At 37.4% G+C, this 23,216-nt stretch overlaps 4 protein-coding genes across 6 annotated transcripts; 2 read left to right on the forward strand and 2 right to left on the reverse strand.

Annotated features, from left to right (window-relative positions):
- Positions 1–405: 405 nt before the first annotated feature.
- Positions 406–9,221, reverse strand: LOC108372348 (armadillo repeat-containing protein 2). The gene is made up of 9 exons (XM_017628010.1): positions 8,478–9,221; positions 8,177–8,285; positions 7,767–8,071; positions 7,435–7,679; positions 6,169–6,306; positions 5,365–6,083; positions 5,090–5,273; positions 1,665–1,910; positions 406–1,591 (listed from the first exon to the last, which is right to left on the reverse strand). The coding sequence occupies exons 1-9, from the start codon at positions 8,800–8,802 to the stop codon at positions 773–775; spliced, it is 3,090 nt and encodes a 1,029-aa protein (XP_017483499.1). The 5' UTR covers positions 8,803–9,221; the 3' UTR covers positions 406–772.
- On the forward strand, positions 2,043–15,826 carry Dlic (dynein light intermediate chain). Of its 3 annotated transcripts, none has more exons than XM_017628011.1 (6): positions 2,043–2,175; positions 13,096–13,286; positions 13,353–13,753; positions 13,821–14,050; positions 14,133–14,244; positions 14,314–15,826. In XM_017628011.1, exons 1-6 carry the CDS (start codon positions 2,114–2,116, stop codon positions 14,761–14,763), a joined length of 1,446 nt encoding a protein of 481 aa, XP_017483500.1. In that variant the 5' UTR covers positions 2,043–2,113; the 3' UTR covers positions 14,764–15,826. The 3 variants fall into 3 exon arrangements, with proteins under 3 accessions (XP_017483500.1, XP_017483501.1, XP_017483502.1); XM_017628012.1 differs by lacking the exon at positions 2,043–2,175 and adding an exon at positions 12,131–12,484; XM_017628013.1 differs by lacking the exon at positions 2,043–2,175 and adding an exon at positions 12,916–12,983.
- Positions 15,827–17,727: 1,901 nt separating this feature from the next.
- On the reverse strand, positions 17,728–20,063 carry LOC108372350 (uncharacterized). Its single transcript, XM_017628014.1, has 3 exons — positions 19,239–20,063; positions 19,027–19,183; positions 17,728–18,966 (listed from the first exon to the last, which is right to left on the reverse strand). Exons 1-3 carry the CDS (start codon positions 19,369–19,371, stop codon positions 18,429–18,431), a joined length of 828 nt encoding a protein of 275 aa, XP_017483503.1. The 5' UTR covers positions 19,372–20,063; the 3' UTR covers positions 17,728–18,428.
- Positions 20,064–21,470: 1,407 nt separating this feature from the next.
- On the forward strand, positions 21,471–22,720 carry LOC108372351 (histone H3.3 type c-like). The gene has a single exon (XM_017628015.1). The coding sequence runs from the start codon at positions 21,655–21,657 to the stop codon at positions 22,393–22,395; it is 741 nt and encodes a 246-aa protein (XP_017483504.1). The 5' UTR covers positions 21,471–21,654; the 3' UTR covers positions 22,396–22,720.
- The last annotated feature ends 496 nt before the right edge of the window (positions 22,721–23,216 follow it).

Genomic DNA, 23,216 nt, shown 5'->3' on the forward strand with positions numbered 1-23,216 from the left:
CAGGTTTATTCCCTATTAAATTCTACATTTGGGGCTAAGTTTTTAGCATTCTATCGTTTTTTGGCTGGGAGATATGCGTGTCCAAACTTCACGAATTTGAACAATATTTTATATTTATATTTTCAAAAGAGAAATTCAAATTTGCAATTCAAATTGTTACTGTAAGAAAGCGGTTAAGTTTATTTATTTTTTTGTTTTTATTATGTTTAAAAAAAAAACTAAACTAACCGCTATTATTTGCAAGTGTAATTTTCTAAATCGTTTTTTTTTTTNATGCGCAAAGCGCTTTTTAATTTGACAGTACCGCAATAAAGTATGTTCCTTCCTTACTTAAACTGTTTATTATTTTAAAACGGAATTATTTCAATCAAGGGTTAATGCATGATGAATAATGGGTTAGGACGTCAAAAATTTACTCTTAAAATGTTGTTCAAGCGAGTCTAATGGACAGAAAATGATTTCAGAATTTTGAGCACCCGCTTCTATGGGGTGGCCCCAGTGTGCGGCGCCGGCACTGAGTACTGGCAGCATGCTGTAGGCTGATAGCTGGGTCTATGTATATGTATGTGAGTGTGCCAGCGCATTTTCCTGTTCCATTTAACCTGCATAAATAAAAAAACTGCACTAAACAATAAATTAATAATTTTTTGTTTTGATTTTCTTTTCCTGTTTAAGTTTCCTTTTTATTGCTCTTTTGTTTTGTTGTGGGACAGTAATTTATCGCTCAAGCTGTTTATTCATACAAATTTCCCGCATTTAAATCGTTTAAATTTCACATTTCTTCAATGTAAACAACATCATCTTCATCGTCTTCCCCCCCGTCTACGCCATTGTTTTTATCATTTCTCGCTTTCAATTGCTGCTGCTGCTGCATCTGTTTTTGCTTCTCTGCCTCTTCGGCCTCCTCTAGCTCTTGCTTATCGTAGCTGGCCTGAATGCGTTCCAACAAATCGGTCGCCACTATCGCGAATCCCTCCCACACCGCGTCCGGCCTTGTGCTATGCTCAAACAAACGCTCCTCATCCAAGTAGTCGACCAACAAATCACAAATATCATCTAATATTTGCTCCTGGCATACATCGGCCACATTGCTAGCGTCAATCAGCAGATTCCACATTGCTTGACAAATGATTGTGGCCAAGAACCAATCTTCCTCCTGTAGCGCAGCACCCAGCAACGTGTGCAATAGCTCTGGGCCTTTATGCTGCATGAATGGCGCACGATTTTCAGCATCGCCCAGCAAGTTGACGAGCACACCAATGGCACAGGCCTTGAAATCGTACGCCTGGCTGGTATTTGTTGCGGACAGCTGTTGTACGATCAGCGCCAGGCCGCCGTTGCGACAGAAGTAGCGACGTGCCTTGTCGTTGCGTGTCAAATTGCCCAATACACGAGCCGTCTCCACTTGTGATGCTTCGTCGCGGCAAGACTTCAGCGCGTAGAAGAGTGCTGTGGCTAAATCGCCGAGCACACATTGCAATGAACCCTTGGCTGTGAGCGCTTGTGCCGGTGTGTTATTCTGTTCCTGATAGAAGCATAGATTGTGTAGTGCGCCCAGTGTGGCATGCAACAATTCCTGTAAGTCGCTCTTCTGTAATGCAACAACAAATTAATATATTTAAATTGCATTTCCTATGCGTTTGCTGTGTTAGTACGCGACTTACCAATTGTATGGCCTTCATGTGCGTAATGGCATTCAATAGATTGAGCATGATGATGCCCAGATTGTGTGTATTTCCCAAACCAATGCCAACCTCGGCATTCACGCTCATATTTGCGACGACTCGTATCATTTTAACGAGCACATCGATCACCGTATCGCCCAGCGAGTTGTGGAGTGTCAAAGGCTCTTTGGAGTAGAGTTCCAGTACGCGCAGCAAATACTGCATTGCAACATCGTTGTGAAAGAACTGTTGAGCTCAAAATGAGTTTTATGTTAAATGAGATTGGAATTATCATCGAAAGTTAAGAAGTTACAATTACAATAAAAAATGATAAATAAGTTTTGTTGTTTGATTTTATTTCACTCTGGTCGATGGTTTTGTTTTTGAATAAGTCGATACCCTTAGAATTGAGAGTAGCCGGCTTCGAAACCTTGAGGACAAACAGGGATATGTTATCAAATAAGGGGCGTCTAATAATATGGGGCGGTAATAACTGCAAAACTATTCAAAGGTAAGGTTATTAGAAAAAAAAATTTGGTACGTTGGTTTTGCTCTTACAACGTGTTTATCGATAAAGTAGTCGATATGTATAGATAATTCTAAATTTTGTTATTAATATACATACTTATGTATTTGTAGTTATTATTATTATTTGTCGATATCATTATCGATATATGTATGTGGATACATATGTATTTACCGATGAATATCGATGATAAATTTTTAATGTTCTTATCAAATTCGGTTACTCCCTCAAACAACGATTAAATTTATGAACATGTATCGATATATTTATCGATTGCGTTATCGATATTTCTGTCGATATATAAAAATCACAATGGTTATCGATAACAATATTTTTATCGATTAAGTCGTTATGATTATCGATATGTTTTCCGATTAAAGTCCCTATGGTTATCGATATCGATGCTAGTCGTTCGTAATTTTTTCATAGTCACAAAAAAGGTTTCTCAGAGGGAATCTGAAAAGTTATCGAAAAATAAGCGAGGAAACTCAAAACAGACTAACATTTTCTGAGGTATCTACCTCTTTTCGGACATTTTCTTCGTACCGCGTCAACTTACATTTTACATTCTGCAGTTGAATATCGACTTGCAGTACGAAAACTGAAAATTAACTGTCGAATGCGAGTTGTGCAACACGACAGGGCAAACTATAATTATTCGTGTAGGTATTCACACCTAGCTGGTTTTTGTTTTATATGATAATATTTTTTCTTAAATTTACAACAATAAATTACACTGAAGAAAAATAATCTAAAAGAGGCATTATTTTTCGTAAGATTTCGTAAAAAATGGCAAAAAATAGTTCACTGTCTAAAAAAACTATACTCATATTAAAAAAAAAAATATTTTAAAAATTTGTTGAAAAACGTCAATTTTAAAAAAAAACATAGTTTTTATAGAGATTAAACAAACTTTACGATGGTGTGATTTTAAATCGCTAATTTACTGGTCTTCACTATGTAAATCAACTTCAAAAAGTTGTAACTATTTAAACCTAAAAAAACTTTAGGGCAATCATTCTTTAGCTTTAACCCTCCGATGAGTGACAGTGCCGATGACGTTAGATTCGTGAGAAGGTCCTTAGGGACCTACAAAGAGTTGCTCGATGTTTCGACTGTACATGTGCAACTTCTTTGGTATTTATGTTGTCTTTTGATTAAATTAACGTCCTGCATATATATTAGGAATGAAATAATTTGAAGAACAAGTGAAAAAAAAATCAAAACATGAAGACAAGTAACTTGTTATTTCTTCTAAAATTGTACAAGGTCCCTAGGGACCTTGTCACTAATCCCCGTACTATATATGTTGAAATCTCAATAACACTCGAACGTGATCCCGTATCCCTTCGAAACTTATTTTAAACGATTCAGCTTAATTTATTCTTGGAATACATGTATAAATTCTTTTCAAAAATGCATTGAACAAAAAGATATAGGCACATGAAATACGAAAAGGTCCCTAGGGACCTTCTCACAAATCGAAGGGTTAAAATGACGTTTGGACGAAGTCTCTGCGATGAGTAGAACGCGAGATACAACGATATGAAGAAGTACATTAGGTTTGTTCGTCGAAAATCCAGCAAGAATTATCCAACACTCAAAATATCAGAGAGTAAGAAGAAATTCTCTCAAATTCTCTCTCATGTTGAGAAACTTGCAAATTTCTGCACGAACGCAAATATGCAGGAATTTGCAAGTTTCGCTGCCAGCTGGCGTCCACGGTTGCATTTCAAACATAAAAAATTTTTATAGAATTTTTAAAATTCTTTCGGATGGCCAAAAACAGGATATACATGTATATTTCTTGTTGTTTTGACTTTCTTTAACATACATTTCAATTTCTTCATCGTACTAGCTGTCGGGTTTCTTAAATCGACTCTGGTTGCAATTGCATTCCGATTGCGAATACCATTTTTTTCAGCCGAATTAAGTTCAAATCATTGGAATTAACTAAATTAATTATATCAACAATTATTTACTTCCTTTTTTCATAAAAAAATCGCTCGTGTTTATAAATTTTTAAATTTAACGAACTAATTTATTCAAATTATTGTAGACAAAAATGCAACCATGCGCCACATCCACATGTTTTTCGTGTTTGCAAATTCTTGCTGGCAAAATTTTTTCCAGCAAGAATTTGCAACTTCTCTCCAAGAGAACTGTCACTTTGCTCTCACAGTTTTTGAGTGTTGGATAATTTTTTGGTCTGCACGAACGCGATTTGGGCAAAAATTGTGATAATTTGTACAAATTCGTACAAATTTTTTGCTCGAAGAACAAACCTATTATTTGTGAGAATCACGAAAAAATCCAAGTTAAGACAAATCATGTCTCCGAAGAAAAGAAATTTCTCGAATACACATAAGCTTATTTCATATATAGAACCCTTACAAAATTTGAAGCCGAAGGTGTGACATAATATTTGGTGTCCGATATGTAAAAGAATACCGAATTACACGGAAGGTGTGAATACCTACAATATTTTTTTATCACTCAGTTCTCCCAGTTTTTAAGAAATACAAAAATATTAGTATATTACATATTTATATGAGGGTGCGATCTCCTCTAACATTTGGACAACTCCTACGCAAAATCCACTTAACCCGGTAAACTAAAATCTAAAAAACTTAACTTGGAGTTTTCGGACACTGCTGAAATAAAATATGTAGATGCTAGTATATCGCAAAATGTATGTCGGCTCGAACCTAGTTTATATTTTGTTGTTAATTTTTTTTAATATAATTCCTTTAAAGGTTAAGTTCGTTTTCTGACAGCTAGCGATAAGTTATTTCGCTAATTAAAAGTTATCCATAACAAATCTCACTGTCTCACTCATTACAGAGAGAGTTTTACATATCTTCCACAACATGTTCATATACATACATATGTAACTCACCTGCACCCGAGCGTTATCGTATTTAGCCATAATATTGCCGAGTATGTAGCCCAGTCTACTGAATAGTGACAACAATTTTTCAGAAGCATTATCGAAGATCTCGCAACACGGACCCAAAAGCATGCCAATGCGTGCCGTAAAGTTGACCAACACATGGCAACAATCGCTGTCCTCGGATAGCACACTGCAACAGCGACAACAATTTTCATGTTAATTAAATTCGCATTTAAATATTTCAGCACTATGTAATCCCCTCCCTCTCCGTTGCAACTTACCTCAGTGTGCGCACAATATTTGCCTGCACTTCCAGCTCACCAGTCGCCACCTCTGCAGCACGCACTAAATGTGGACACGCCAACTCCAATTGTATGCTCTGTTGTTGCATAACACCAGCATCCTGCGCCGTGGGCAAGTCTGTGTGTACCGAAGCATTCAAATCCTTTTCCATGGAATTTGTCGTCTGCCGCACATCGGACAGCGCACGCAAAGCGGCAGACAATTGATACAACGAATGCAGTGGCGGTCCAGTTAGCTTTTGTGTTGCGCCGGCCTCATTCAAAATTTGTAAATGCAACACCATTAGTTCCACACCACCGTGACGTGCCAAACGTTCTACAAGCGAATTTTGTTTGCTCAGCTTCTGATAACGATCCTGTTGTAATTGTTCCAGCGCTTGTTTCAAATCAGCGCCAGGTGCTGGTGCAGTAGCTGGCTTGCGTGGTAATTCCAAACATTCTGCCCAATTGCGATTTGTGTCCTTGCTAGGCATTACATCCACGCCTCTATCCTGGCCGGTGCTACTGGTGAGGAAACGTATAGATCCGTAGCCATAAATGCATGCCTCTGGGTCATCTAGCGGACTGGCACGTCCCAAGCCGTCGATCAGTAATTCTAGAAGGTCGTTATCGTGGAAAAGTTGGTCGTTTTGTTCGTTGCGCGCAACTTTGAAGATAAGTTTGCAGGCGCCAGTCAAATTGCTGCCGGTGACGCGTAACTGTGATGGTGGGGCAGGGAGAGAGAGAGAGATAGAGAGCATGTGGAGGGGTGAGCTTTATGTTATCATTTGAAATGCTACTTACGGCTAGCACTACACGTGCCACGCCCAATAATATTTTCGGCGAAGAGCACTCTACCAACCCGTAGAGACCGCCAAGTATGAAGCCGCGCTTGTAGTGTTTCTCATTCTTGCGTACGCGCGTGTAGAGTTCGACAAGAATCTGTAGAGGAAGAAGAAAAGACAAGAGTGTGAAGCCTGAAGGTCTGGAAAGTGCCTTGCAATAATATTTTTAAAAACAATTCAATGCAGAAAGAAAAGGAAACACTGTGACATATGTATAGCGAATATAACTTTCCTTTGAAACTCCGAACGGAACTGTGACAAAACTGTTTGCAAAACAAACAATTACAAAAGTCCTTCAATAGAAGTCTCCTTGTAAGATGTATGCACTCTTTAAGATTCCTAGTCTTACAATCGTTTATAAAAACGTTTACTTGGCATATCAGTTGCAAAAAAGCTTGCACTTAGGTAACCTTGATTTATAACGAATTGCCCACATAAAAACAAATATCTCACAAAAAAAATCAAGGTCAGGGAATATTGCTCCAAAAACATGTTTTAAGGAAACGTTTACTAAAATATATATTTTTTAAATAAGATTTATGGGTCCAACTTAGCAATCGTATCGGCATTATTTTTTGGTATTCACATTCGTAATTTTGGTGCTATCCAAAATGATCCCCTTTACATCAAAAAGGGAAGGCGAAATTGTTATCGATAGTTATATTTATCGAAGTTGTTATCGATTTTTTCTATATATCGAAATTGTTATCGATGTTTTTTTATTTATCGAAGTTGTTATCTATGTTTTTATCTATCGAAATTGTTATGGAATTAGGATATCGATAAAAATATCAGTATATTTCGTGATATTGTTGCCGATATTAATGATTGTATGTGTGTATATTTTTCGATATTGCTATAGATACTTTTGTTTATCGACGTTTTTAATTATCGAAATGGTGTTCAATATTTCTATTTAGACAAATAATGTTATATTTCGTGAAATAATATTGATACATTTCGTGGTATTTCTATCGATATTTATCTCTCGAAATTCCTAATTATTCACATTAATATTCACATTCATTATACTTCGTTTCGATTTTGCGTTCGTTTTCATAATCGTATGCACATTCGTTTCGGAATTGATATCCTACCGCAGAAAGGGCCTTTATCGTTCTTAGATCTCTTTCGTAGATCAAGTTTCCCAAACCTTTCTTCCACTCATTATTTTTAAAAAAAGACAAATGGTTCTTTACCACGTGCCACTGTACACTATACATACCGAATTAATATGATTTGCTGTCTCATCGGAGCATTCCTTGAGGCCAGCATGCTCTTTCAAAAGTCCGATCAACTTCTCAGTGGGGGATTGTGCCAATAAATGGCAATTGCGTTGCTGAAACTTGCGTGTACTTAAAATATTGATCGCCTTATTTGAGCCACTCAAATCCAAGGAGCTGTTTTCGCTGCTACCCTGCTTAACTTTGAAATGTTCCCTATTTGCGGCGGCATCGGTGCGTTGCTTAGCTGCAGGAAATGTAGAAATGAATTTCTACCGTAACATTGACTATCGAGATTTAAAGGCAACGCACACGCTTTCTGCCATCCACTTACCCTCTAACGATACGCCTCTAACCTCTAAAGCAGGCAACTTCCTTGGTATTTGCTTCGCTTGACCAGTGCCACCTCCACCGCTCATACCAATACCAACACCTGCTCCACCGGAATTTACTTCATTGTAATCGCAGCGCTCGTCCCACGAATTTGAACGTCTTGACGCGCGTCGTCTTATTTGTTGCTGCTCAAAGTCATTTGCATTCGGTTCATTGACTTCCTGTGGCTGTTGCTGGACCGGTATTGGCTCTAGTGCGGGTGTCTTAGGCGCATGTCGTTGGCTTTCGTTTTGCAAGTAACGTAACCTGTTCAGAAGCGGGGGAGATGGGAGAAAGGGCGCAACAAATTAAAAAGGATATTAAAATCGTGCGGCGGAAATGTAGCGGGAGTGCGCTTCTTACGAAACTTACGAAAATGCGCTGGGCGGCCTGCCGGCCAATGCGACCTTGCCATAGAGCGCACGTCCAGGCTCACGTGGCGTGATGGGTCGACGCGTGCTGACCACTCGCACGCCACCAACTAACCGGAAGGAGCAAGTAAAAAAAAAAAAAATTAAGAAAAATGCAGATTGATCAGAAATGAAGGCCGCCGCAATGTAAATGAATTTATTTTTATGTGCACTTGGCGCGCATAAAGTTTAAGGACAAATAAATTTAACCAAAATTTTTCCAGCCAGCATTTCATGCGCTCATTCCACAACCGACAACTTACTCGCTATGCGATTACTGCCACCGCTTCCGCCATCACTACTGCTATGCATCACGTTCGTTGTTGAGATCTCCGCCAACATTGATTTGGCTTCGCTAATCATTTGTGCCGATGTTTTTCGCCTCTCCAAGCTATTCGTTGTGTCTCCAAATGCAAAACTTTGTATTATTTGTTTTTGTAGTTCTGGAGTTATTTGCTGTTGATGCCTCACTCTGTTTCGGTAATGTCCGTCACCATCGGCGTAATTATCGAACGGTTGCGCGTCTTTTTGGGAATGTTCCACTTTTCGACTTTCACTTTGCGATCGTCTTTTCTTGAGCAATATCATTCTCAAATTTATTTAAAATCTGAAGCTTTTCACTTTAAAACCGCTGATATGTGTTTTCTTTTTAGCGCTTAAGCGCGCATTTTGAGCATTTCGTTTCTTTTTGCAATTTTGCACTACATTGGCCTTTTAGACACTTTTGCGCATTCACAAATCCGATTGGCAAAAGTGAATGGATATCCTGCCTGTATTACGGCTGAATTGAAAATAACTGCAATATGGTGGTAATAGTGTATGGTATAGTGAAAATATTTTTCGTTTGGGCTTTCGTGCACCATGCCAACGGCGGACGGGTGTTGCATGTGCCCATTGTAGTCGTTGTTTTTTTATTTTTGTTTTTGTTTTAGTCAGGTACTTACTCCTTGGCCTGGCTTCAATTGTGTTATGTGCGTACGTTAGAAACGATGGTGTAAACATGGGCGTATGTACAGCACCGTGATATATTCGAGAAGTGTGTAGCTGCTGTCCACTATAGGATTCGGCCTATTTACACCAACCTCGATGAAGTCAGTGAAAAATATCGTACAGCTTTTTTGAAGAAATCTCAAACATTTCACGTTGTGTAACATTATTTACTCGAAATTTTAATTCGTGATTTTTTTTGGGGGTTTTCCGAAACTATGTTTTTTTTACTGTGCAGGGATCTTCGGGGACATGTTCGGAACATTTCGGGGTTTGTCGTGACTTAATGTTGGCAACGTTACTCACCACAATCACCTTAAGTACTAGACATTGACTTGAACGTTGTCTCGTAACACAATATTCATTTAAAAGCGCAGTTTTGTGCGAAATGAAAATTCTTATCAGAGTTTTGGATATATTTCTAACCAACTGAGGACTTCTTTCTTATTGATGCCACTATCATCAGCTTCCTCGCAATAGGGCAATCGGATCGACGCGATCTACAAATGGATTGAGTAGATAAATATGTAGTTAATTCACTTGCTTGCCCCGTTCAAAGGTCATAACCACAGCTTGAAATCTATTTAGGGTCAAGCTTTTATTACAGATTCAATAACAAAAATGTCGGTCAAAGTATACATACCAGTATAATTTCAATACTTTTTTCAGTTTAAGGTAAACTCCTAAATAGTTTTAAAAGTATATCCCAGGCTATTTGGCGACGAACAGTACATCATATTTGATTCCAATAAATGTATTTTTGATGCTTAAACGTTTTCTACGTGTTTGACCAAGCTTCTCCTCCAATTCTTGTTCTACTTCTGAGGAACGATCGCTATTTAAAAAAAAACTTTTTTGATATTGCTGGGACCAGAAATGGAACCATGGACCTCCCGAGTGGCATTAGGCACATCTAAGCACTCGACTACGGTGGCAAGGGCACTTTTCAAATCCGTAAAACGTTAAAAAACGTTAAAATAAGACCAAACGTGAATTTTTCACTGATTTTTATTTGCTTTACTTTTGTTCTAAGAAAAACTTTGAACTTGTTTTGTTTTACTCTTTTCTAAATAAAAGCTCCCTTTACTATAGTTATTTTGCAATTTTTGGTCTTGACTTCATACCAACGTAAGCTTTTTTCAAATTGCAATTTTTCGAATAACCCTAAACCCGGTTTTGGAAAAGGCGAATAATCGAACCTTTATTATGTTGTAGTTGCTGTTGTTGTAGGATCGGGAATCAGTATATCTACGATAGGTGCTCTTAGTTATTCAAACCGTTTCAGCCTGCTGTGCGGATGCTTTACAGTTTATGGTCTAGTCAAGTTTTTTAGATATTAGAACAACAGTTAAGTCAGCCAAATTGTGCTGAAAGCTATAGGGGAATGCGGAAAACTGCCTGGCGAAAAAATTAGTTAGGAGGGATACCTCAGAGTCGGCCTAATTAAGAAAATCGCGGCTGCCTACAGGATGAGGTATAATTATCTTAACACATTCTCTTAAGTTGAAAATTTGTTGCCTGCGGCCTATACATCGTGAATCGCACTTCTTAAGCCATCGAGAAGAGCTCTGGGCTCGATGGGATTCGCTGATCTAATCGGAGCCTAATCAATCACCAATTATTGCAGACTCTGACCTTCGACTGCCACGACAGACCCACACTACTCTGGCGCTATTACGCTCAGAATGTTGTAGTAGCCTCAACATTATGCCTACTTGTCCAGACTCAACCCCGGTGAACGAAGGAGGTCAATTACGGATCCGCGTCGATGCCACACTGATTCCGATGGTTCCCCAACAAAGTCTTCAAGTTGATCGCCGATAGCTCTTGGGGCAAAGACAAAAAGATGTTGTGCGCAACATACAAGTTAAATAGCAGGTTGGCTATGAAATATACTATGTAGTTGGACGAGGCTACATACTTGCCAGAACGACCCACCTCGGACAGTGATAGAGTACCTTCTAATGTCGCCTGAACACCATGGTGAGGCATCTATGCTCCCAGTTAGGGAGAACAACCTAAGCTTAGTAAGCAACTTTTTTTCGGATGCTACCGCAGGGACCGCTATTGGGAAACCACTTTACCTTGGATGTGCCTCGGAATAGGAATCGAGCCGAAGGGAAGTATACATCTCTATTCACCTGCCGACGGCGACCGCAGCAAGGTCTTCTTGAATTTCCTTAAGTGTTGTACGATTCTTTGGAATGCCGAACGCTTTAGGTCCCTAAGATAGCTGTCCATCGGATTCAGTGATTGTTTTTGTTTTGTGTAATGTCTGTTGGTTCCTAGAGTTAACAACAACAAAATAACACCGCTTCTTATCTTTTACACATAATGGAGTTGCCATTTTTCTACACAATAGTGTTTTTAATTCAACTGGAAATATCCATGTAAAATTAAAAAAATTCCAAGTGGTGTTAAAGAGCAGAACACAGTGGCGCGACGTGTTTTATTTGAAGTATTTGTTGTCGCAAAGTGCAAAATGCTAAGCACTACCCACTAGCGTAGCCGCCACTGTCCAAAGTTGGCGAAAGGCTCCAACGACACGAGTAGCTGCACGTAATAGAGAGTGATGTTCGTGTTGCTCTAAAGTTGCAAGAAAACACCTTCAAAAAAAATCAATAGACGACGAATTGAATTCAAATGTAATGAAACAATTGTTTGAACAAAAATAAAAGCACAAATGTGGTGCAATAAATCATAGAAAATGGTTGGTGTTGTAGTGGGTGGACTGGGCAGTTAACTCGGCGCAAGCATTGAGGCGCAGAGTGTACTGAAAATAAATGAGTAATAAAAAGTGCAAAGAGCTGTGAAGAGGCTACACTCGTTGACTACTCGTATTTGTGTATTTAAAGGATAACAAACTACGTGTTAAAGTAGATGCAAGAACGGACAGACGGAATTTCCGTATCGCTTATGGTGTGTCATTTGCATGTCGGAAAACGTTTAGTGGTAGTGATACACGGATAATTGTGCGGTTCTAAAGCGATTGCATGCAGCTAAAGTCCTATAAAAAGGAAGTTATAGAGTAAAGACAGCGCACGCTTTCTGATGTTCATAAATTCTGGAAATTAATAAAAAACTCTTAAGCAAAATTATTGATAGATATCTCGAAGACTACATATTAGTTAATTGAATAGGAATTAATACTGCAATTAAATTAAAAGCATTTGAAAAGTGTGTAGTAAAATTTTACTCGCCAAGTCATGCGATTTGAACACCGTTCTTTATTTGAAGAAATTGGTATTGGCATCCTCGGCGCAGAGCAACTGAGAGGCACTGAGTAAGTTGGGCGTTATAGCTGTGTGTCATTACAACAATTTGAGTTGGTAATCAACGTAATTTGGGGTTTATATGCTGGCCAAAACAAGCACAAATTTATTTAGAAATTATTGCATTATTTAGGTGGCAAATTACGTTTAAACTGTGTCAGCTACATCGGCTGCAATCATATTTTAATTCCACTACACTATTATTCATTTTCTATGCGCGTTCTCATGCAAGTTCCGAATTAGTCGCTGATTTTGAATGCCTGCCGCATAAAATTGTCTTGTTGACCATATCCGCATTGCAATACATATACATACACACAGACATTATTTGCATTTTAAAACCTTACTGCAGCTGCACTTGTATGAAATAATGTGTAATTTAATACACACAAACACAAATTTGTCGCATAATGACTGCTGCTAAAAATATATCTGGTGGGTGGTACACTCCTTTATAGGTCAACCAAAAACATAGATCACTGCCTCCATGGGCAGTCAGGCACTACTTAAGTACAATAGAACGCAATATTTAGACATTAAAAACTTGCTACTCAATTTGCTGACTAACCCATTTCGTTATTAACTTACTGATTTCTTATTTTTATTTGTCCACAATTTGCAGGTCTGCAATTTTGAGTGAAGTACAAAAACAAGGCAGCACAAAACTTCCATCAAATAAATCAGTACTAGTATTAGGCGATAATGCCACCGGCAAAACGACGCTTATTGCGAAATTGCAAGGTGTCGAAGATCCGAAAAAGGGTTCAGGTCTGGAGTATGCGTATATCGATGTGAAAGATGAGTACAGAGATGGTAAGTACATTTAAATATTTTACTAATTCTTTCACTACCTTTAATTACATTTACATTACTTTATAGACACAACCCGATTAGGTGTCTGGATTCTTGATGGCGATCCAGGGCATACAAATCTGCTGCGTTATGCTTTGAACGAAACGAACTTTGAACACACCCTCGTCATACTTACAGTCTCAATGACGGAGCCATGGGCTTGGCTGGATCAATTGAATCACTGGATTAAAGTGCTCTCCGATCACATTGAGAGCATGAAGTTGGAGCCACAAGAGAAACAAGAGGCACGACAGCGGCTAATCACTACATGGCAGAGTTATTGTGAGGTGGGCGATGATTTGGATCCCGGGTCGCCAGTAAAACGTACGATGAGAAATAATTCGATTGATGACGATGATCTGCTGCCGCTCACCGAGGGCGCGTTGACAACGAATCTCGGTCTGGATATCGTTGTAGTGGTGACAAAGGTGTGTAAAGATATGAAGACACTAAAGCGAAATTAACTTTAAACTTGCTTGCTTATTATGATTTCAGACGGACTACATGACAACGCTGGAAAAGGAGTACGATTATCGAGATGAACATTTTGATTTCATACAGCAGTGGATACGACGCTTTTGCTTGCAGCATGGCACATCACTTTTTTACACAAGCGTTAAAGAAGACAAAAACTGTGATCTCCTATATAAATATTTGACACATCGAATTTACGGCTTACCATTCCGAACGCCTGCGTTATTTGTCGAGAAGGATGCAGTTTTAATGTAATAAATAGTTTTAGTCTTTTTTAATACAAAACAGAGCACCAACTTTTCGATACTCATTTCCATTTATTCTCCACCACAGTCCTGCAGGTTGGGATAGCTTGAAGAAAATAAGTATTTTATACGAAAATATGCAATCGTGTAAGGCAGAGGACTACTACACAGACATTATCTCGCCACCACAATCCAGAAAAGTAAGTTGCAGCTTTTGCACTCATTCAAGTATATACATATATTCTAAGCGATCTCTCCATTTTACATAGACTGTTGCTAATCGTGAAATCGAAATGCAAACCGAAGATGAACAGGCCTTTCTGTCGCGACAGCAAGAGATCCTCAAACAAGGCGGCCAGCCGCGTGGCGATTCACCGCTGCGCCATCAAGGCGGCACCAACAAGGGCATGCAACAACGCACACCTGGCTCCGGTGGTCAGGGTTCACCCATTAAGGTAAGCGTGAAGCCGACACCAGCTACACCGGGCAACGAAGGTGTGCTCGCCAACTTTTTCAATTCGCTGTTGCACAAAAAATCGGGTTCACCCGCTACGCCTGCCACCCCGCCCAATGCACCGAATGCGAGCAGTACACCACGTACGAATGGCACCGATGGTGCCATTGATAAGTTGGCGATGCGCTCCGATGCAGCTGCCGAACTTGATCGCCTAACGAGAAGTGCGAAAAAAGAAATGGATTATTCACAAAGCGAGTGTTAAGCATAGCGAAGATAGTGTTTTAATGAAGAAAAGCAAGAAAACACATAAGAACAAGTATAACACCACAGTGCGCTTCGGAACAATCGTTGGAATGAGGAATGAGCAACAAAAACAAGTTAGCAAGATAAATATAAGTTAAATATGAAGTGAGTGAAACTTATGTGAATGTAAGCGGTAATGACGAGTGTAATGAAAAGAAATCCCAAAGGGAGTAAATTTATACATGCTAAACCCTTAGAACCCTCTACGAGCGAAATTAACGGATTCATTACGAGAACAATTCACTCAAATAACGAGAAACTCTCATGTAGATGGTTAAAAAGATATACATATTTGCAATTTGAAAGCAAACAAAACAAATGCATAATGCTAGCTACTAAGCAAAAGCAACACAAGTGGATGAAAAAAAAAACAAATTTACACTATTATCTTGCTCTAAGTTGAATCATGTGTGACGCCCACATTAGTTATGTTGTTGTTTTCCCAAGTTGCTTCAATTTTATAGTAATTATTTTAAATATTTTTTAAACGATCTAATAAATGCAATACCTTTGCAATTGTTTATTTAAGCGTTGAAATTGCTTTAAACAAAAAAATTGAATTATTTATGTATTATTGAAGCATGGTAAAATAGCAAAGGGAAGATAAAATAATTAAGCTTGTTTTAAGTTGGCACACATTCAAATACATTGTCTGACGTTGTTGGCCGAAGCGTAGGTAGGCAAAAATTATTTCTTTCAACGCTGCTCAAACAACATACATGAAATAATAGAAAGTGAGCACTTGGAGAGTTTTAGGGAAGGCGGCGTCTACATATGTTTTTAAAGCAGTTTTAAGCCGTTCTAATGCGTTTGTGTTCCAAGTAAATGATTTTGCTTTAGCGTAATTACGAATAAGAGCTTGGCAATATTGGCGAAATTGCCATTCTTTATTTTTATATGCTAATTTTTATTATTTTTTGCTCAAAGCTAAAAAGTACACTGTAATTTTATATATTAAATTTAATTTAAAAACATGATATTTTCAATTCTAAACTGTGCATAAAACAAATTCATAAAAAAAATAAAGTAGAATTATTTGTAAAATGAGGAGATTCTAATGCATAGCTGCAAATAAAGTAACGATGAATACGTAAAAATGGTTAATGTCGATGTAAATTATGCGATTTAAAGTAGCGGTTGGAGGTTTAGGTTGGCTCTAAGCGAGAAGTTACAGAAATTACTTTTCCACCAGCATAAAATGCCCAATTCAATGAAATGAATGAAAAAGTATATGATTTGATCCGAATTCCGACTACGGAAATTGAGAGGCAAAAAAATAATGCGATTTTATATGTGAAGGTATGTTAGTTATCGTAGGACTTGCGCCTGTTTCTTTTGATAAAACATTTTTAAAGGAATTTCCACCAAGAGCAGCTGAAATGTTAATTTAAGCACCTGAAAATGTTCTAATCAACACGCAAGATTGCAAGTGCATAATTTTTTTTTTTAATTTAATAAAATGTTAGAAGAAATATAAAATAAATTTTTCGTTTATTCGGCTGCAATATACTCGCCGATTTTTGTGTAAAACATCTGCAAAACACCAAAATTTGACGCACAGCTCTAAATTAATGTACATTGTGGAATATCGAAAAAATTCGGCGCTTGTAGCTTTTAATGAGGAGGAACTTAAATTGTCGACCGAAATTTGTAGGAACATACTATTTTGGGCAGCCACTCGAATCCAACACGACCATCGGTTTCGCTTTATATGCGTTTAGAATTTCCTCCCACGATTTTTTCTTTAAACAGCAATTGTGTTTATAATCTCAAAATGAAAGATACTACACATAAATAATTATAATTAAATAAACAAAAATCACACAAATGCTTACAGCTTCTATTGTGTGTAAAAATTATTAAAGGAAAACGCAACACAAAACAAAAACACTATAGAAAGCAAACACATCTTCGTTTGGCATAGATTCAGCAAAATTGCAAATAAATTTTGGCAACTTTTGTGGCATGTATTCAGCTTTGCGCGCAACTATATAAGGTATTTTGTTGCTTATATGCAACAGTTATTAAATTAAAATACTTGGAAATAAACACGACACTCATTAAAATACAGAAAAGTTGAAGTGTTGGTATTTGTCTATCAGGCATGTTCTAAAATTCGAAAATTTGAAATCGACTCGATTTCGATAATTTTTTCGATGTTTTTTAACCAAAAAATTTACAAGTCTCGCATTAAAACGATTTATTTCATATCTATGCTGCTTCTTTTACGGTTTTCAATTAGAATATTCACTCTTTTCATCAGTTGTAATGAAAAAATATTTGGCAAATCGAGTCGATTTCAAAGTTTCGAATTTCAGAACATGTCTGTATGTTTTATTTTTTAATAAGACATTAATTAAAATAAAATAACATAACTATAATTAGTAAAACTTTTTGAACCGAAAATTAAAAAAAAGGAAAATACTTAAGGATACAAGAAAAAAACAAACAACACTGCTGTCATCCTTTTTTATTCTAAACTAATCTGAAAAGTTTAACCTAAATAAAGTTAAGTAAGCAATTAATCATACACAAACGAACCGCACCACACAAAAGTAAGTAGTGCGGTGCAGCAGCTTGTTCCATTTTTCTTTAAGGAAAAATCGTAAACGCAATCTTAAGTTTTGGTATTGTATAAAGTATAAAAATAAAACGCGTAAAGATTTGTTTCAAGTAGATACTTATGTATGTGTGCAGTATGACGAAAAATCCGACAACAGTATATAAAATATGTAGGCACATTGGTGACAGAAAGTAAATATGTATAAGGGAGTTTCGGCTCAGTTTTTCTCAATTCGCTATGCGGTATGTATCTCGTTTGCAATTCCTAAAAGAAAATTCAAAATATTGATATTAAGATATGCAAAAAATTGGTGAATTGCGAATAACGACATCGAACCTAAAATTCCCTTACTATGTATTTAAAATATTTTATTTGTATTTACTAAGTGTGTACCAAAAATCAACAACATTTTCCAGATAAGCAGAACATTTTCCTTACAAAAACATATACAAACACAAATATAATTATTTGTCCTTATAGAAATTATATGCAACAATGCTACTACGACAAAAATAAATAATAAAAAATACTAATCGTCTGAGAATAAAAACATGTGCAGAACAATTAAATTGATAATACAACAAAAACAAAACGAAAAATATGTGGTTTTAATTAGTGTTTTGCTATTTCTTGTGTTATTTGAGCATTAAAACTTTCGGCGAATAAATTCGTTCGTTTCTGTGACGTAGACCAGATGGTTGCCGGAACGTAACCGTTTTTGTACGTGGTTATAATTCCTTTATTTGCTTTTTTAGGGGTTGTTGCAGCATTACGTTTGTTTGTTTGATAAATAATTCATTTCTTCGAAAAGCAACCAAAGCTGGGATAACAATTAGGTTGGTCACTTGAATTGGCAGAATGGTGCACAAGGGTTTAGCTGACACATTCTTCGTTGCTATTAAATACCATAGCATTAATATTTACGCTCATTTCTGCGCCTACAAGAGCCACACAGCAAAATAGATTGAGAAATTATATAATTTTGCATACTTTGTTTTTATTACTGTCCACTTAAATTTACTTTCAAACTAAACTCGATAAATATTTACAAGTTTCTACACCTACTCCATACTATCCGGCTCCATTTTAAGAGTCATTACCAACTCTGTAACTTTTTGCATAGCAATAGCCTGTTTTCGTGTACTCATTTGACAAATAGTTTCGACAACCATTTGTCCAAAACCATACACAGCAGGATTTTGTCGACGCATTCTTGCTGCCCCACAAACTTCTTTAAATATTTCCAAAGCCTTTTTTAGCTCTTCTTCGACATCAGGTTCACAAGATCTTTTTCTACCTTTGGTATGATGATTTTCAGTATTCGAAGTAGATGAATGCGAAGGCTTTGGATCGGAGGTTTGTCTCTTATGGTAAGGTGTGGAAGATGTAAGGTAAGGTTCGGGCGATTGTGTTTCTGTTGGTAGATACTCATCGAATACCTCTTGCTGTATTTCTATTTCTTCTTTCGATAAAAATGATGTAAGATATTCATATTCTATAGGATCTTCCTGCTCTGTCAAATGCGAGTCACATTCTTCAAATTCTGTTGACGGCTCTTTTAATTTAACCGAATAGGACGAGGTACCTAGTATTGATTTACTAAAGAGCTTTTAAATTAATACAAGTAGGTAATACAAATTAATAATAGTGCATTCTTACCTGCGATTGAGAATGTGTGGTTTTAAGAACTCCATTTCTGCAAATAGTGGCCATAGCTGGGATGTTGTCATTCCATTATTAGAAAGTGCAGTCAAACGGCGGCTTTCCTTGGTGTACCGATCACGTAGGCATGACCAACGGCGTACGCAATCCGATTCTAAAATATAAGGAATGTTTTATTGTGAAGAAACATCTACTAGCTGCACAATCACCGGTGGACTCCATCTCGCGTGCTATCCTTTGCCAAGTGGCCTTCTTTTTTTCCATAGATTTGTAGTCCGCATCATATTTGTTGTAAATGAGCTCATTACTTTTCACTAATTGAATTAATTTTTCATCATCCATGTTTTTTAAATATTTATGTTTTTTAAAAATGTAATTGGTGAAATAGTAGTGAGACGAATTATCTTTGACGTAGATGTAGAAGCACTCCAAAATGTCACGATACGATAAGTTTTTAGGGTTGCTATTGTGATTAAAGCGGGCTTAAGGTCCAAACAGACAAAATAAGGAAATGAATAAGGAGAAAGTAAGGAATTTTTGTCCACATAATCCTGAGTTCCAGCCGAAAAAAAATTCACCCAAAAATTTTAAATCCGCCCAAAAGTGAAAAGTGTAAAACCATCGCAGAAGATCTGTCAGTTTCATCGCAGGCGAAATTCTCATTGCTGAAAAGTCTTTGTACTTGGGCATTTCATCCTAGAAGATTTCATTCCAAAAGTGCGTACGAGTACAATCCCCATGACGAAAATTACTGTATTCACAAAAATAGCATACTCCCTTGTTTTGAGCACATATTTTTATTGAAAAACACATCTTTATAAAAATTCAAAAGCAGCAAGTTGCCCACATGAGACAACGGGACTAAGTTAGAGGCCTGTATGTAGCTGTCAAGAAAAACAAAAACTCCATATAAAATGACGTACAAAAAAGGGCTAAGAAGTTTTCTTGAGTCAAAATTCCTTCAGGCAGTACGCAGTTCTTATGGAATTTGCTATGCTTTCTACTACGGTTTTCTACTGTTTTTTGTGAAAAAAGAGCACAAGGCAACCCAGGGTTACAACAGAAATATATGGGTCCTGTCACACGGTCAGTAATTATCACGATATTTGGATCCCGATCCATATTGATGGATTGAAGGATCGCGCACGAATGCTACATGTTCAATATTAATCGCGTCAGTATTTGCATAATTTTTGTGCTGAGCGCTTATTATGATGCAAGGAAATATTTTTTATTTTGTACGAATAATTTACAGATAAAGCATTCCACAATTATTTGAAAATTTCCTATGTTAATTAAAATTTCTTCAATTTGTTTTGAAAGGTTTTAAGCAGCGAGAAAGAAGGCATAGCGAATACGTGTTCGATGTTCGCATTATGAGAGTACAAGATGTACTGACGAAATGTATGGATCGCGTTTTGAAAGTGCTACACAGATTTAAATTTTTTTAGAAATTTTGCGATATGGGTCACGATCCATCAATACTGCATGTTACACCGTCATTTCATTATTTATTCTGAACGTTTGGAATAAACCTTCTTGTTTACTTATTCTTTAGAACGTTCCTGAGGATATGTTAACGTATATTTCAAACGCATTCTGTTTATTCTGGCTGTGAAATGGGACTATCTGGAATGTATAAAGAAACGCAGCCAATATCGCGATATTTGAATCACGTCAATAAATACTGACCGTGTGACAGTGCCCGATGCTCGTTCCATTATTTCTTGAGGAGCGTTGCATGAGAGTTGTCATAAGAATCTATTAAATTGGCTTTGCGTGTAAGCGGTTACCCAACGCATAGCACTTAACATGTAGAACTCTGTTGGGTTTTGATTTTTGCGTAAAAATGGTATAGCAGTACAATTATGCATGACTGGGCTATTAAGCTGAAGGTACATAATTTTATTTGCTGCGGCGTTGCGTTGATCCATTGGTGTGTTGACGACGTTGAACAATTTACTGTTACACACCTTGCGTTGTGCCACGCATTGTTGTGTAAACAACAGCTGATTAGCATATCCACAAATGTAATTTCAAATGTCAACTTTCGACGGCAACTGCGTTAACGCTTTCGTAACGGCGTTCTCTGTAACAGCTGTCATACAAACACACGTGTTCAATTTTATTTGACATTGACGGCGTGACGCATTTGCCGGCGAACGTAGTGGAACACACGCACGCTTATATGGAAATATGAATCGGGATTCTAAATACATGCACACTTACTAGTATCAAAATAAGTGTCGAAGTATTTCCTTACTAATTAATGTCTTGCCAGCTGAAAGTTTTTAAAATACAGACTTCATGGCTGTCTGTATTCAGAATGAATACAAAAAAAAAAACACTGTAATCAAACCATAATCATGTTATAACAAATTGGTCTTGCAGACACCTTGTAAGGGCTCTTGTATTCTATTGCCGATATGGCAGTGCCACGAACTGCCTTACCAAAAGAAATTTCAAATCAAAGTGAAATTTAATAAATAAACCGTGCATGTTCCCATTATTTTAATAATACATCAAACATATCCTGATTCTGTTATTAAACGGCATAAAATAATTATTCTGGAGGATAGGAAGCTTGTAATTCCCTGCTACTGAAAGCTTTTATATTGGACAAAGATGCGACCACCACGAAAACCTGGATCAAATTCTGCGCTTAAAAAATCTGCACATCAGCGCAGGCATCCAGCTGCTGATTTGGGCGAAACGGACACTAGTAGCTCAGCAGAAGATGGGCTAGCAACAGATGATCAAGGCTTCCGCTCACCAGCACCTGATACCGATGGTACTGACTATGGTTTGGAGTTTACGAATACCGGAAGCCGATATGTACATAATTCGTCAAAAGAACATCGTTCAGTTGCTCCAACTACAAATATGGACAAGCAAAATGAAAGCTGTGTTAATAAAGATAGTTCAGCAACTCTGGCTAGCCAAAACAGGTCTTCAGCTAAACAAGTCGGCGCCACAGCGGTCAAACCATTGGAGAAGGCGCAAAGGCCATTAGAGCAGGGTACGCTGGAACATGTACAAACAACGACTGCATCAACGAAAGCAGCAACACCGCACAAACGTAAAACCCAACGTAAAGGGAAATTTTTACACGCACAATTAATTGCACGGACGGATTTAATGATACCACGCGCAGCCTTTGGTCGTCTTGTGCGAGAAATACTGTTGAGCAATGATACGGATGTAAGATCTATAACATTAAAGGCTTTAGAGGCCCTGCACGTAGCCACTGAGGCCTACGTTGAAGGACGTTTTGAGGATGCAAATCTCTTGGCATTGCATGCACGTAGAGTTACCGTAATGGCAAAAGATATGGAGCTTATAAACTTTTTACGAAATAAATCATAGATTACCCAAGACACCATGCGCCAGGCGGGTCTCACATCTTAATTATTAGGATATTACAATTTATTGTTTTTACCATGTAGACATATTTACTTGTTCTAAGACATTTATCAATTTTATTTGTATTAATTTTATAAGTATAATGTTTACAATGCTTGTTTTCATGTTGATATGCATATGTATTAAAAAGTTTTTATATAGTGATTTTACTTTAATTTAAAATGTGAGAGCTACGAACGCTTGACGTAGGGAGAGTTGCACAAATTTTCGTAGATCGTGATGCTCCTTCATAAAAAGTAACAATGCCCCTTTAATTGCAGTTCGAATACACCCAGTTGTTGCTGATATGCTAGTGATTTTAAAACCTTCAATATGAGGGATGTGTTAGTAATACAAAAAAAGTTCCCCAGACTTTTGGGGAGTATTTCCGGAGTGCCAGTCCTTTGGCCCTATTATGTATTGCAACTGGTGTCTAGTTGTTGGTCTAGTAGCCGTGGCTACCAGTATCGTACATTGTATTATGTATAGCGATTAATCTCAGTATACAGAAATACGCACACAATATCCGAATTTACGAAATGTACATTTCGAAGTAATTGGCAACTTTGCTCCAATGCGTTTAAAAAATTCTGTAAACAAATAAAATCGTTATAAACGGGAAACAGCAAATTGCGCTACTAGACTCAGTAGCCAGTTGCCATACGTAATTCGAATTTTTGTATATGGTTGGCCATCGGCTATCAGTCGCCATAGAAAATAGGGCCATAGATCTGGGTTGTTGTTGTTGTAGCGGCTACAACAACCCCGCCCAGGACGGTTGGTAT

Source organism: Rhagoletis zephyria, unplaced genomic scaffold (assembly GCF_001687245.7).
Source record: "Rhagoletis zephyria isolate East Lansing unplaced genomic scaffold, Rhagoletis_zephyria_1.1 Rzeph_scaffold_05674, whole genome shotgun sequence".
NCBI lineage: Eukaryota > Metazoa > Arthropoda > Insecta > Diptera > Tephritidae > Rhagoletis > Rhagoletis zephyria.

Excerpts from the sequence above, each read along its gene's own strand:
- LOC108372350 (XM_017628014.1), bottom strand. The coding sequence starts at position 19,371 with ATGGATGATGAAAAATTAATTCAATTAGTGAAAAGTAATGAGCTCATT. Across the intron at positions 19,184-19,238 it reads ACGCGAGATGGAGTCCACCG|AATCGGATTGCGTACGCCGT; the intron begins GTGATTGTGCAG and ends CTTATATTTTAG. Across the intron at positions 18,967-19,026 it reads CCACACATTCTCAATCGCAG|TAAATCAATACTAGGTACCT; the intron begins GTAAGAATGCAC and ends AAAGCTCTTTAG.
- LOC108372348 (XM_017628010.1), bottom strand. The coding sequence starts at position 8,802 with ATGATATTGCTCAAGAAAAGACGATCGCAAAGTGAAAGTCGAAAAGTG. Across the intron at positions 8,072-8,176 it reads AGGCCGCCCAGCGCATTTTC|GTTACGTTACTTGCAAAACG; the intron begins GTAAGTTTCGTA and ends GCTTCTGAACAG. Across the intron at positions 1,911-5,089 it reads ACGATAACGCTCGGGTGCAG|TTCTTTCACAACGATGTTGC; the intron begins GTGAGTTACATA and ends TGAGCTCAACAG.
- Dlic (XM_017628012.1), top strand. The coding sequence starts at position 12,408 with ATGCGATTTGAACACCGTTCTTTATTTGAAGAAATTGGTATTGGCATC. Across the intron at positions 14,051-14,132 it reads GAGAAGGATGCAGTTTTAAT|TCCTGCAGGTTGGGATAGCT; the intron begins GTAATAAATAGT and ends TCTCCACCACAG. Across the intron at positions 14,245-14,313 it reads CGCCACCACAATCCAGAAAA|ACTGTTGCTAATCGTGAAAT; the intron begins GTAAGTTGCAGC and ends CATTTTACATAG.
- LOC108372351 (XM_017628015.1), top strand. The coding sequence starts at position 21,655 with ATGCGACCACCACGAAAACCTGGATCAAATTCTGCGCTTAAAAAATCT.